The sequence below is a fragment of the Astyanax mexicanus genome, chromosome 21 (assembly GCF_023375975.1).
Source record: "Astyanax mexicanus isolate ESR-SI-001 chromosome 21, AstMex3_surface, whole genome shotgun sequence".
Lineage (NCBI taxonomy): Eukaryota > Metazoa > Chordata > Actinopteri > Characiformes > Acestrorhamphidae > Astyanax > Astyanax mexicanus.
This window is the reverse complement of record NC_064428.1, coordinates 6,559,280-6,574,890: the sequence shown is the minus strand read 5'-3', so window position 1 is coordinate 6,574,890 and position 15,611 is coordinate 6,559,280. Positions and strand designations below refer to the sequence as shown.

Genomic DNA, 15,611 nt, shown 5'->3' with positions numbered 1-15,611 from the left:
CCAGCTTTCTGCTGTCAATCACTTCAAACCTCCAAACTTCATGTGACCTTCAGATCAGCTCAAGAATCTTAGAGGGTAGAGACCCAGCTGGCCACCAATGTCAGTAAACAATAATTTCAGGTTGAATGTTGATCATGACGTCAGATTATGACGTCTAATACTGTTACGTGCCTGCAGGGGGGCTTCATGAAATGGGTTTCCATTCATCCAAGCTTCACATCACCAAGTTCGATGTAAAGTGTTGGATCAAGTGGTTTAAAACATGTTACCACTGGACCTTAGAGCAATGGAGATGTGTTCTCTGAAGTGATGAATCATGCTGATGGATCATCTGGCAATCAAATTTTTGAGCTAGGGTTTGACGGTTGCCTGGAAAATGGTACTTTGTCTGGCATCTGGCACTGGCATTGTGTCTAGTCTAAATTTTAGTTGAGAGGGGATTATGGCGTTGGGTGTTTTTTTCAGGAGTTGGGCTCAACTCCTTAGTTACAGTTAAAGAAACACCTAATATTTCAGAAAAGCAAAAGATTTCAAAGTTCTCAGCAAGAACAGTTTGGGAACAGCCCCATACTGTTCCAACATGATGGCGCACCAGTGCCCAAAGCATTGTTTATAGCAACCATAAAGACGTGGATGAGCGTGTTTGGTGTGGAAGAACCTGACTGGCCTGCACAGAGTCCTGACCTCAACCTGATAGAACACTTTTCGGATTAATTAAAGTGAAAACTGTGAACCAGTCCTTTTTGTCCAACATCAGTGTCTGACCTTACAATAATTTTTTTTGACCAGGTAGAATGGTCAAGAATTTCCATAAACACACTCCTAAACCTTGTGGAAAGCCTTCCCTGAAGATGTTAAGTAGTTGTAGCTGCAAAGGGTGGGTTGACATCATATTAAACCCTGTGGATAAATGAAGAAATGGGATTTCACTTAAATTCACTGGTGTGTGAAGGCAGATGAGCAAATACTTTTGGCAGTATATTCTATGCATAATCTGATTTGAAATCTATTCTAATTGGAAATATATTTTCCTACCTGCATTTGAGATGCCTTACTATGGTATCACCCATTTGTACAAACATCTGCCTGAAATTTTCCAAACTCTTTGGAATAAGGTAGTTTTTCACCAGGCTAATTGTACTATCCGTTCCAATTAATTCTGCATTCCTAAGTGACCTACTTCAGGAAGCGTAGTTCTTGCTGAGCAAATTATTATTTTTTTGCTTTATTTCTGCTTATTTTACTTAACAAGCTAGTAAACATACAAAGAAACAAACAAAGGAACAAACAAACAAACACATTAATTAACAGGTTAAGCATGCAATTAAGCACTGACTTTGAAATAAGCAAAAAAAAAACATATATTTTTGTTCTACACAGTGAAATGTGTATGAAACCCTTGGATGTATAAAAGACATTGGATGACTTTGTGGGAAAAACACAAAAATGCAAAAATACACAGGTTATGAGCCCATGATGCCACTCTTCAGAGGAGATTCAAATAGGAGAACAAATTGCAATTGGCCACCTTAAATACCTTTTCTCATGATTGGATACACCTGGCTATGAAGTTCAAAGCTCAATGAGGTTACCAAACCAATTTTGTGCTTCAGTAAGTCAGTAAAACGTAGTTAGGAGTATTCAAATCAATAAAATGATAAGGGTGCCCATACTTTTGCACCGGTCAAATTTTGGTTTAATGCATATTGCACATTTTCTGTTAGTACAATAAACCTCATTTCAATCCTGAAATATTACTGTGTCCATCAGTTATTAGATATATCAAACTGAATTGACTGTTCCAAACACCCAAATATTTACAACTAAAAATGATTAAGATTAATAGAGGTGCCCAAACTTTTTCATATGACTGTACCTTGAAGGTTTTCAATCCTAATAAAGGCTGGACTAAACTTGAGAAAATGTAATTTCTACCACATGGTGTTAAGTCATCAGATTCTGATTCCAGTCAGAATTGATCCACTTAGCAAACCAGAGCTTTATCATGTCCTTTGTCAAACAAGTGAAAAAGACGCAGCTATGAATCTTAAGCAAGGCCTTCCTTTTCTTTAAATACGAGCTCCTTAACGAGAAAAACATTATCATGAATCCTCCATCCAGTTCTCTTTCATTTAAAGGACGTTTGAGAAATGAAATAGCTCTCGGATTATGGCGTGAACACACACGCACACACACACACACACACACACACACACACACACACACGCGCGCGCACAAAGCCTTTCTTCCAGTTTTGTCATCCCTCTGTGATAAACACCGGCCGTCTCTCTTTCAGTCGGGGGATATATTTATAACCTTGCTCCCTAATTAGAATTTTAAAAATGGGGAGAAATCTCCAGCATGTAATCTCCTCAGCCGGCAAAGTGATGATAGCTTGTCAGAGTTCTGCCTTTGAATTTCAATTAAAGGCATGACACTTGCTTAAAAAAAAAGAGAAGAAGGAGAAGAAGAGGAAGAAAAAAAACTAGACAGAGCATTTCCCCCTCCCCTCTGGGAAGCTGCTAGGTGCTGTCCTTTGTGCAGAGCTAAGATCAGTGCATGCGGGGATGTTTTTCTGCCTCTTTGCTGCTGGAAGCTTCCGGAAAAGCTTTCCGGCTCCAGCAGTGGGAGGTGCTCTATAAAGGCAGGCTGAGCAGGAGAGCGTGGCCTATTTACTCTGCTTTCCACATACTTTTTTCAGGATGCTAAATCATGCAGAGCTCTCCCAGCTAACGCATTTTGATTAGGAAAACTCTTTTTCTGAACTGTACAATTCTTACAATTTAACAATTAACAACGCTAACGTAAATTCATGTTGTGCAGAGGTGTCAAGTAGTAAAGTACTTCTTAAGAGTAGAAATGTAGGTTATCTATACTTTACTGGAGTAGTTATTATTTTCTAAGACTACTTTTTACTTAAGCAATAGAACACGAGAGGGAGTGTGTTATTGCTTTTATACAACAGTTTCTTTTTTTACAAGTTGAATAAAGAAAATAAATCAAAGAACTTTAAGTCATTCAGAATGAATATGCTTTAATATGGACTGAGCCTTCAGCCGAAAAGTAGTTCCACAACAACTGTAACAGAACTGAAACTTAACTACAAAACAGTGTATGGTTCATACAGACTAACACCACGAAAGTTAGCTTGAAATCAAAATTGGGAATAAGTGAAGATGGTAACGTTAGGAGCGTGAAATAACGCTAATACTCTCCTCTCCAGCTCCGTGGAGTCGTCTTCAGGTGAAAGCTGCGCATTTTTTGAGCATTTCTGCTTGTTTTGCTGGGTGGTGTTGGTTTTAGCTAGCTGGCAGGACTGTGGTTAGGTTAGCGTAGCTTGCTTTAGCTCAGCATTAGCTTAGCTTAGCCTAGCCTGGCTGGTTAAGTTACTGTTCTGGCTGTCAGACGGCAGTAACCGATTTTCTTTCCCTTTTTTCCACAAAAAACAGCCAGCGCTGCAGGGTGAGGACGAGCGTGCTGTTGTTGAGCGCTAGCCTGTGCTAAGCTAACACTACCGCTGATGCCGTTGATGATTCTAAGCTGTACTGTGTATATACGCAGTTACTCGGCAACGCGTCGGCGGAGTGATACAGGTTTAGTGTGAGAAGGCCGTGATGTTATCACAAATATCATCACGGCTAGAACACTTCTCAACCAATCAGATTGTGAGGTCGAAACTAACCTACAACGAACTGTTGTATAATTCTACTTCTTACATTTTCACACAATTATCTGAACTTTCCTCTTCTTACATATAAAAACAGCCTTGTTACTCTCATTTCATTTCAGCTTGTTTTCATTCCAGTGTTGTGCCGAATTCCGCACCCCCACCAGGAAAAGCACCTTCTCTCGAAACGTATTTCTAAGTAAAGTTAAAGCGCTTTTATCAAGAAGACGGTGCATACACACTGCAGAGAGGTGGTGCTTTTCATAGCGGGGGTGCATTCTTAGCAGTCAGCCTAGCTTAGAACAGCATTATGGGTATTTTCATTTTCTAAAAAAAAAAAAGTTAAAGCCAAGAAGACGTATGTGCGCTCTCCCAAGAGGGGGTGCTTTTCCTGGCGGGGTGCTGAATTCGGCACAACACCGGCTATTCATCATTCAATAAACCCAAAAAATCTTAGCTTTAGATGAGGCCATCCAGGTTAATGTTATCATAAAAAGCAGATTTCAAGAATTCAAGTGTTGATTTGACTCCCACAGGGTTGATTTTAACTCTTTTTTACTCTTTCAAAATAGTTAAACATTTAACTCCCTAGAGCCAGAGTTCCTTTTTAACTCACATTTCTGAGTTTTCTTAGTTGATTATTATTCATTTGATCAGTTCTTATCATTCTTATCATTTATTTTTTTTTACTATTATTTTTACTTATTATTATTTATACTACTTTTTCTTTATTTTATATTTTATAAATTCTTCACTTTTCATGTGTCTATTTGTCTTTTTTAGAATTTTCAATTTATATATATATATATATATATATATATATATATATATATATATATATATATATATTCATCTAGATTAAATGTTGATTTAAAATTAGTGTTTCTTTTATTCATTCTTTATTACTATTTTGTTCCTTATTATTTCTAATTTCTTATTAAATGTTTTCAATTTCTTTTATACAGTAAATGCTCGGCAACATTGTAAATGAGGGTCATCCTCAATGTATTCCAGAGTGAAAATAAAGGTCGATTTATTGATTGATTGATTTGTATTTGTTTAACTTCCTAAATTGTGACATTGCATGGGAACTTTTATTTTGCATTGCAGTTTTCTTTGTCTTGCCAAAACTTTATCACAATTTACAGTACAGAAGGTGGTAACTTGCTCTTATAGCCTACAACGTGTTGGCTATGCAAACAACCATTAAATAAAATATATTGTAATACCCAATGTAAAGTAGCCCTGGTGGGCAAGACTACACACTGATAGTAAGTTAGAATTGGGGTGCACGCCCATCATGCAAATGCAAATAAGCTTTATTGTATGAGTTTAATACAATTTTTGTGAATTTGGGCAGTATTTATTGGGTTTATTTGAGTTAACACTGAAATATTTCAACTCCAAAATTGAAATAACTTCAACACTGAACACTATTTAAATCTGAATGAGTTAAAATTAGACTTTAAAAGTAAAAAATACAGATGTCTCAGATGGTTAATTCTAAAATTTCAAATGTAGTGTTAAACTTAAATTCGATACTTTAGGCTGGAACCTGACTATAGACCAACATGACATGATAATAATAAAAAACACGAACAGCTGCACAACCTTAGTGCATAATAAGACTATAATAAGTCATTTAAAGCAATGTAGCATCTCCGTTTCTGTTCTGCACTATAAAATTCCAGTTCCTTTGATGGAATGTAACAGTGTCCTCAGAAAAGATGGAAGATACAGTAATAGAGACGCCAGCAACTTTGCAGTCAGGGTTTAAACACAGGGTATCAAAGCGCAGACATCAAAGCAAGGACATCATAAAAACATATCAAATGCAGTCAGCAAGCATCGTCTCACTTCCAGAGCACAAAAAAAACAGAAACAGACTCTTACTGCTGTTCTCCGGCGTGATCTCTCGGTTCTTATAGAACCAGGAGACGGCAGGGACAGGAGAACTGATCACGTCACACACCACCTCGGCATCCTCTGCTTGTCGAAACTCCTGAGGCGTCTTCACCTCCCGGAAGGTCAGCTTCTCTGAGGGACAAAAAAACGGATGCGTTCATTAGATTTCAGTTGGTGCTGGGCGGTATGACCAACAATGTATACCACTGAATTTTTCAAGATTTTGACCTTCTTTCACTGTATTTTTATTAGTATTATATATTTTCTTTTTGCATGGCTTTAGGTGTGTGACTATTATGAATACATACAGTCATATGAAAAAGTTTGGGCACCCCTATTAATCTTAATCATTTTTAGTTCTAAATAGTTGGGTGTTTGCAACAGTCATTTCAGTTTGATATATCTAATAACTGATGGACACAGTAATATTTCAGGATTGAAATGAGGTTTATTGTACTAACAGAAAATGTGCAATATGCATTAAACCAAAATTTGAAAGGTGCAAAAGTATGGGCACCCTTATCATTTTATTGATTTGAATACTCCTAACTACTTTTTACTGACTTACTGAAGCACAAAATTGGTTTGGTAACCTCATTGAGCTTTGAACTTCATAGCCAGGTGTATCCAATCATGAGAAAAGGTATTTAAGGTGGCCAATTGCAAGTTGTTCTCCTATTTGAATCTCCTCTGAAGAGTGGCATCATGGGCTCATCAAAACAACTCTCAAATGATCTAAAAACAAAGATTGTTCAACATAGTTGTTCAGGGGAAGGATACAAAAAGTTGCCTCAGAGATTTAACCTGTCAGTTTCCACTGTGAGGATCATAGTAAGGAAATGGAAGACCACAGGGACAGTTCTTGTTAAGCCCAGAAGTGGCAGACCAAGAAAAATATCAGAAAGGCAGAGAAGAAGAATGGTGAGAACAGTCAAGGGCAACTTTTTCATATGACTGTATTTGCATAATTGCATTTGTCTCTTTCTCTTGAGTGAATAGTTGCTGTTTGCTGCTGTTTTTCTATTTTACTCAGATAAAAAAAAAAAACACTAATACAGTCAGAAACAGCAGCAGAAGCTCCTCAGATAAAGTGATGTTCTCGTTTCTCTCCAGGCAGGTTGGAGCAGGATGAGCGTTTGACTCCTCAGAGCTGAGCTACAATCCCTCCGGTGGGTTAGCATGTTATGATAAGTGGCTAGCATTGGCTAGCGGGCTGTATCTGCTTTTTTGCCGGTGCTGTTCTACACAGCGCTTTGCAGCACCTCAAGCGGTAAGGAGGTGTGCAAAAAATGCATACTGGTTTTAATGTTCCCTCTGGTATAGCAGATTAACCGGTATACTGCCCAGCACTACTTTCTGTATAGAAAATTGTGTGAATTTCTATACTATACTTAGAATATTTAAAAATTACAAGTGTTTCTCAAATTACTTTGTAGCTTTAGTACTTAAATTCGTTTGTAACTTAAAAGTGTGTTAAACCACTCATATCTCGCTAAGAACTATACTAAATTACTAAATACAGAGAAAGAATAAATCGTATAGGTATAGTATATAGTATATATAGCAGACATGTTATATTATGAACAGTTGTATATTATGACCAAATAAAACTTAATAATTCTAGAAATTTAGATGACTTATAGGTGACTATTTGGCTTTTTTGAGAATTTACATGTAGCTTTCACTTTGAAGTGAAAAACCATACTTTAAAAAATAGAAAATGGTAATTTCTTTGCATGGGTAACTCTATTGCCCTATCACTAGCATTGAAAGCCAATCAGGAGCAACAGCTAAAAGATCTATTTGAAAAAAGTTTGTACTCCTTGTAAACCAAGTCCATTTCCCACCAGATTTCTCATTTAAAGAGCACTTGCTAAAATTACAGTCTTAAAATTAAAGCCCATTAATTACTGCATAGTTCAGTGCTGCACGTTTCCTACAACGAAGCATCATTAAAAAAAAAAAAACAACTGTTTTATTTTATTTATGTTCATAAAAACTCAGCCACCTTTAATCCAATCAGATGATATTGGATATTGACCATTGTCTCTAATGTGCACCCCAACTAATACACAGTTCATGTCAATGTGAATGTGTACAACAAGATTTTATTCCAAAAAAAGATTTGGCCATTCTTATTGCTTCATTTTTAATAATATATTTAGGACATATAATTAACTAGCCCCAGAAATAACAAATAAATTTGGACTTTATGCTATTCAGAATAAAGATAAAGGCTACCAGGAAAAGTATAAATGGTTAATAATTTAGGCTGATATGGGCTATAACTCTTTGTCATATTTATTGAGCTACACATACAGAAGTAGTGTGTAGTGCATGTGTAATTCTGCAACATGCAAGAAAACATCTCAGCATGTAGAGAGTTGTAGAGGTTCCTAATGGTGTCCAGTGATAATCCATCCCAAATGCAGCTCCAATATTCTCACACAGTTCCTGCAGATTGTGTGGTAGGGGGTGTTGGGAGTGTTGATAGCTCGTTCAATAGCATCCCACCCATTTTCAATTAGTAATAGAGTGCAATGAAGTTTTAGTTCAGAAAATGTAGAGAGATTGGTTGTAGGACCTCATTAATGCAAAGTGCAATTGCACTTTACACCATGACACCATGCCTTGTGGACCACAAACTGCTGATCTTGCTATTCTCTGGTTGTCTCCACCAAAATAATAAAAAAGCAAAATTCTGCAAGTTTCTTTCTTGTGGCATGATTCCTTCTGGGTGCAGCTATTTTATTAAAATATAATCATTAATAAAATACAGCAATAAAGCGATAAGAAAGGGCCACAACTAAGACTGTCATTTAATCAGGTTATAGGCCAATCGTAATTGATGCTTTAAGCTGCTACTGTATTAAGTGATTATGGGTGAGTTTTCCAGAAGCATTATAGCTTTAACATCAGACTAATATTATGGATGAGAGAGAGAGAGAGAATTATAATTTAGATAAACTGACCCCTGTGAGGGAATGATCTAGGAATACTTTTCAAACTCAACATCAGGGTTGCCAGGTCCAACAAAAATATCCCGCCCTAGAGACGCTTAAACTAGCGCAAAAAATATCTGTCTGTCACACCTTTAAAGCAAATGGCAAAACAACTATGAGTGTATGACTTTTTTATTTATAGTGTTTTTTTCTAGAAGGGATTTATTATCAGTATTGCTATTTACCTTTAAGTCATTAACAATATTGTAACATTCGTGTTTTATTAGTTATTTTATAATAGTTTTATATCCTAGTCAACATCTAATAGCAACATAATAAGCACAAAAAATGTTTTAACTTACTTTTTACTTTTTTTTTTACTTTTACTTAATCATTTCTGTTCTTGCCCCTCCTGAACTCTCTTCTCTCCTCTTTAACATTTTTTTCATCACCTGGTAATTTCTGGTTACATTGTGATTTCTCTCTCTATATCCATCCATCTCTCTCTTTCTCTGTATCCCTCTCTCTCTTTGTATCTCTCTCTCCCAGTATCCCTCTCTCTCCCTGTATCTCTCTCTCCCTGTATCCCTCTCTTTCTTTATATCTCTCTCTCCCTGTATCTCTCTCTCTCTTTATATCTCTCTCTTCCTGTATCTCTCTCTTTGTATCTCTCTCCCAGTATCCCTCTCTCTCCCAGTATCCCTCTCTCTCCCAGTATCCCTCTCTCTCTCCCAGTATCTCTCTCTCTCTTTGTATCTCTCTCTCCCAGTATCCCTCTCTCTCCCAGTATCCCTCTCTCTCCCAGTATCCCTCTCTCTCTCCCAGTATCTCTCTCTCTCTTTGTATCTCTCTCTCCCAGTATCCCTCTCTCTCCCAGTATCCCTCTCTCTCTCCCAGTATCTCTCTCTCTCTTTGTATCTCTCTCTCCCAGTATCCCTCTCTCTCCCAGTATCCCTCTCTCTCCCAGTATCCCTCTCTCTCCCAGTATCCCTCTCTCTCCCAGTATCCCTCTCTCTCTTTATATCCCTCTCTCTCTTTGTATCTCTCTCCCAGTATCCCTCTCTCTCCCAGTATCCCTCTCTCTCTTTATATCCCTCTCTCTCTTTATATCTCTCTCTCTCTTTATCCCTCTCTCTCTCTTTGTATCACTCTCTCTCTTTGTATCCCTCTCTCTCCCAGTATCCCTCTCTCTCTTTATATCTCTCTCTCTCTTTATCCCTCTCTCTCTTTGTATCGCTCTCTCTCCCAGTATCCCTCTCTCTCCCAGTATCCCTCTCTCTCTTTATATCTCTCTCTCCCAGTATCCCACTCTCTCTCAGTATCCCTCTCTCTCTTTATATCCCTCTCTCTCTCTTTATATCTCTCTCTCCCAGTATCCCTCTCTCTCTTTACATCTCTCTCTCCCAGTATCCCTCTCTCTCTCCCTGTATCCCTCTCTCTCTTTGTATCTCTCTCTTCCATTATCCCTCTCTCTCCCAGTATCCCTCTCTCTCTCTTTGTATCTCTCTCTCTTCCAGTATCCCTCTCTCTCCCAGTATCCCACTCTCTCTTTATATCTCTCTCTCCCAGTATCCCACTCTCTCTTTGTATCTCTCTCTTTCTCTCTGTATCTTTCTCCCAGTATCCCTTTCTCTCTTCTTATCCCTCTCTCTCTTTGTATTCCTCTCTCTCTTTTTGTATCTCTCTCTCCCCCTCTTTCGTACTCCATCTCTCACTGTTTCTTTCTCTCTGTACATCTCTCTCTCTCTCTCTCTCTCTCTCTCTCTCTCTCTCTTTGCACGCTGTCCCCCTTTATGTCGTTATGTTCTTTTGGTTCTTATTGTTGTAATCAATTTAGTGATTTAGTGTCGACTTGTACACGTTTACTTGTAAACGGCTGTGGTAATTTTTTGTAGTAGCAAAAAATAAATAAATAAAACGCACCCCGCCACCCCTGAATTTTCACCCACATCGAGTTTTAAACAAGCCTAATTTGGTGGGGAAACCACGAACCTGGCAACTCTGCTCAAGATCTATCTGCATTAACCATAATGTGTCAATTACCACAGTAAAGTTTCCCTGTAGTTTGTAAAGAACAGAAAAGTTAACCCAAGTAAAATCATAATAATGATTTACAGCATTGTTGAGTCACAATCTCCTTATTATGGTATCGACAATATTATATATTTTATTCCTAGTATAAATAAGCATGCTATAACAGCCCGGGTATCATGTGTCACCTGGCCTGACAGCAACTGGTGACTCAGGATCATCTCCTGCTAAGTGTGAATCATCATCCGACTCATGCACTGATGAGATCGGTACAAAACAAACAAAATACATTCTCCCAGTATAAACTCACGGTATATTTCCAGCACCACTGTGGCCTCCTGAGTCTGTCCCTTGATGTCCACCGCCTGGCACCGGTATATCCCAGCGTCCTCGATGATGGCGTTGTAGATGGTGAGTCTGGACCGGACGCCCTCCGTGTGCATCACGACCCTCTGGTTGGAAATAATTCGCTCGCCTTGAGGGTTGAACCAGTTGATGCTGACCGGCTCACCAATGACTGTAGAATGGGAAGAAAAAAATATACAAACATTCATATTCATACTGTAAAAAAAAAAAAACACAATCAGTATAGAACTACTAAAGTAAATGTATGATTAGAATAGCAATTCTGAGATTTATTCATAATTAGATTAACACTGCTGGGGTAAAGTTCATGTTTGGAATAGTTCTGCTGAAGTAAATGTCTGGTTAAAATAGTACTGCTGAGATAAATAACTGATTAGAATAGCACTGCTAATGTAAATGAATGTTTTGAAAAGCAATGCTGAGGTTAGAATAGCACTTCTGAAGTACATGTGTGATTATAATAGGACTGCTGAGGTAAAAGCATGTTTAGAATAGCACTTCTGAGGTAAATTACTAATTAGATAAGCACTTCTGTGTTCAAAATAGTACTGCAGAGGTAGGTTTATGATTAGAATAGCCATTCTGAGGTAAATTGCTAATTAAAATAGCACTGCTAAGGTACATTTAGGATTGTAATAGCACTTCTGGGGTGAATTACTGATTAGAATAGCACTACTGAGGTAAATTACTGATTAGAATAGCACTACTGAAGTAAATACATGATTAGAATTAGATTAGATTAGATTAGATGATTAGAAATGCACTGCTAATGTAAACGTATGATTAGAAAATCATTTCTGAGGATAATTTATGATTAGAATAGCACTGCTGAGGTGAATTTATGATTTGAGTTGCACTTGTAAAGTAAATTATTATTATTATTATTATTATTATTATTATTATTATTATTATTATTATTATTATTATTATTATTATTATTTTCGTTAATCTGTATTGCCCGTTGTAGAGCACATTTAAAAATAAGATATTTCCCCTATGATTGCAATGACATTTAGCAAGAAAAAAAGTAAACCCATACACAGATACACACAGAAAACCACTCGGTTTCTCCAGCCAGGTAATGAAGTCCCCATCCAGCTCCCTGATATCTGGTGCTCACCATAATTTAGGATTCCTCTTTAGCTGTGACAGCCAGAGCTTTTAATTAGAGCCCACAGGGAGAATCAGAGAGCACCATATGCAAACTCCAGGTGCGCTGCTCTGTAAATCCCGTCCTGCTGGAAGGTCATAAAAGCGTCGGCGCTCTGGTTCTTGGACTCAGGAATCAGAGGAGAACCGAGCCCTCGCGTCTCCCTCAGAGAAAGTTGCAGAGAGGGGACTCATCCTGGGGCCTTTCCATGCCCACAGAACTGGCAGGAACCAGCAGGAACGATGAAGATAAGTAAGACCAAGCTGGGTGAGCTGGCACAGGGACATCTGAGGACAGTGTGGGGGGCTGTGTGGGCGTCGGAGAGGAGCCAGGAGAGGGTGATCCAGCCAAGGCAGGACAGAATGAGGAGAGCAGGTCTGGGGAGGGGGATATTGCAAAGCATATACTTTGATTGCAGAGCTTTGCAGAAGAAAATAAAGTATTTCTTTATTTTTAATCAGATTATCAGTTTGCTTGCAGATGCTGCTGCAGCTGGGCATGTAGATCCTGCTCTACATTCATATGTTGCTCAAACTGGCATCCCAGCTAGTCCCACAAATTACAGATTTGCAATAAATCTGGTGACTTGCCAGACCAAAGAGGTTGAGACATTTCTGAGAATGGCAAGCTTTTCACTTGCCATTGCTATTTCAGTGGTGCAGCTACCTGGACATGTCCAACGCTTCCCAACAGGCATGTGCTATGGGTTTGTGCACGGCTGCGTGTCCAAGTTTGCATAACGATTGGATGTGTACATGTGTTAGGGGATGCACCTTTGTTGACAATTCACTGCCAAGATAACAAATTAACATCTGACTGTTGACATCTGTCTAGGTTGTATTCAGTCAGTGGTGCACCTGCGTTTTCCGTTGCAAAAAGGATAGGGATTAGGATAGCAATTCAGATGTAAATTACTGATTAGAAGTGCACTACTGAGGTACGTTCTTGATTAGAATAGCAATGCTGAGGTAAATTTATGATTCGAATAGGACTACTGTGAATGCATTTTCTAAGCTCTTATTGAGTCTTATTACTGTAGTGATCTATTGCTCCGTTTTACACTAAGCAATGTGTAGCCCCTTCATCAACACAGCGCCTCTAAGGGGTTACACAGCCATGGCCCCGCCCCTGGAGTGAAAATCATGAATCTGATTGGTTAGATTGTCCTGGGACTTTGCTTATAGTCTTATTACTACACTCTTCTCAAAATCAGGAGAAGGGTCACGCAGACACAAGGGGGCAGAAGCCATTTTAAAAAGCGTTGATTGGTTAAAACTTAAACCTAAAGCTGTCAGTCAGATAAGAGTCCTGTAGCAACTGAAAAACACAGACTAATCCTCCTCAGTTTGTGAGTCAGTAAATAAGAAGGGATGGAGGGAGGTTCCTGAAGCCGAGCTCATTGACATTTGCTGGTGTTTCTGCTGAAGGGATTAGAGCTGCTGTTCGACCGCAGACAAAGCCAGTGCCAATTTTCTGCCTTTGCAACAGTTCCGATAATGTAGCTTCTAATAGGCACTGATCTCTAATGTCAATTCATGTCCATCAAAATGATCTTCACATCTGTCTCCCGAACGGCATCGGCGCTGACGTGCCGTAATCGGGACTCATTCCGTTACTAAATTGCACTTGTTCACGTGGCCGCCCTGTTTAATAAACAGACCTTCTGTGATCCCAGCAATTACTCCAGAACAGTTTATGATTATGTATGGCTGTGAGATGGGTAGGGGGGTGGTGGAGCGGGGGATATATTAATTGAGGAACTGGTAGACTCATCTTTTATCGTCGGGTTTTATCGTCTCCCGGTGCTCCTGTGGCAGACGAAGGCTAAAGTTAGTCTCTCACTTTTCCGTCTTTCTTATTTACCCCTTCCATCCCTGCTTCTTTTTTTCTTTCTCTATTTCGTTCCCTCGTTTTCTGTTGAATTGCTAAGCCTCCTTATCCTCGTGTCATAATTGAATAGTCTGGTAGCAGGGATTAGAGGCGTGCCATATTGCATTGTATGCAATAATATCGCCAACATTATTTAATATCGTATATAATATTATTCACTGAAATATCGTTCCATATCACCCACCTCTAATTATCACATCAGGGTTCTACTTTCTACTTTTTCGCTGTTTTTAGCAAAATAAAAATTCACACTGTTCTCATTTGCCATTATATACTGTATCTACTAGAGTCAGATTATATCTGTACAGGATCATTTATGTTACTTTAATCCTGGATATATATATATATATATATATATATATATATATATATATATATATATATATATATATTGGAGATATGTGGAGTGCATTATTAATATCATGACATTCTGGATCATGAATGTCTTCTGTTACAAATCTGATAATGTGCCATATTATATATCATAATTTAATTTTTATTTTGTTGCAGTAGTGTATTCTTGATTTTTCTTTTTTAATGAAATATTGTGATATTATTTTAGAGTCATATCGCCCACCCCTAGCAGGCTGGTGATTCATTTACAGAAATTAATTCCTTTAACTCTTGCTGCGTGTGTGGAAGAGCATTATCCTGCTAAAAATGAAAGCCAGATGAAAGCCCAAACATAAGAGGCAGCACATGTGGCTGCAGGATGTTCTGCATACATCGATGACCTGTTAGTGTTCTTCTTATCACTACTACTGGAGATTAACTGTCATATGTGATTGCTCCACAGATCATCACACCAGCCAGCAGTGCTAAAATGATTCCTTTACTCTTCCGATTTTCTTCTTTAGTTCTCTCATTTTATATCAGCGTGCTTAGCATCCCCATTTTTGTGCTTTTTTATGTCAAAAGGGACCTTGTAGCAGGGTCTCTACAGTATATCGTCGCTGTCCAATGAAAAACACTTATCTCCAAAACAGCAACTTTACAGGAGAGGGAAAAAACCTTGTAAACTTTCAATGGAAGTCAATGTAAAAACAGTTTATTTCAGGTAATTTTGAAGAGTTTCTATTGGTCCGTTCATCAAGAAATTTTGACACAGTGTAAAAGACAGTTTGTCTGTTCAAATTATGTACTAAACTGAAAATCGACAAAAATGGAGATAAGTGTTTTTTATAGGACAGCGACAATATGCAAGGGACTATACATGAATTTACAGAAATTAATTAGTTTAACTCTAACAGTGTAAGGGTGAACATTATACTGCTGAAAAATGCTATTTAAAAGCTCTTACATGAGAGACAGCATGTGCTAAATCTTCCTTCTTAGGTTCTCTCTTTTCTCGTTTTTTGCTCAGTGTCCTCTTCCTTGAGCCATAATTGACTGGGTTGGGATGAGGGACCTGGTAACATGAATTTTACGATTTCATGAAAATGAATTAGTTTATCTCTAGCTGTGTGTGGGTGAGAACTATCATACTAAAAAAGAGCCACAGTATCCAGGGTAATGTCAGCATACCACCAAGAAGGACCAACCACATCCAACAGGATTAACTGTGGACGCTGTAAGAGGAAGCTGTCTGAAAGGGATGTTCGGGTGCTAACCCGGATTGTATCCAAAAAACATAAAACCACGGCTGATCAAACTCTCCTGT

At 38.3% G+C, this 15,611-nt stretch overlaps 1 protein-coding gene across 2 annotated transcripts in view; it reads right to left on the bottom strand.

Moving 5' to 3' along the window:
• LOC103027145 (neural cell adhesion molecule 2) overlaps positions 1–15,611 on the bottom strand; it is a 564,336-nt gene that overhangs the window by 145,924 nt on the left and 402,801 nt on the right. For both annotated transcript variants that reach the window (XM_022674973.2, XM_022674975.2), the window contains exons 3-4: positions 10,856–11,062; positions 5,561–5,704 (exon numbers count right to left, since the gene is read on the bottom strand). In XM_022674973.2, the coding sequence (XP_022530694.2) occupies positions 5,561–5,704; positions 10,856–11,062 (351 nt within the window). The remainder of the gene's footprint in view (positions 1–5,560; positions 5,705–10,855; positions 11,063–15,611) is intronic.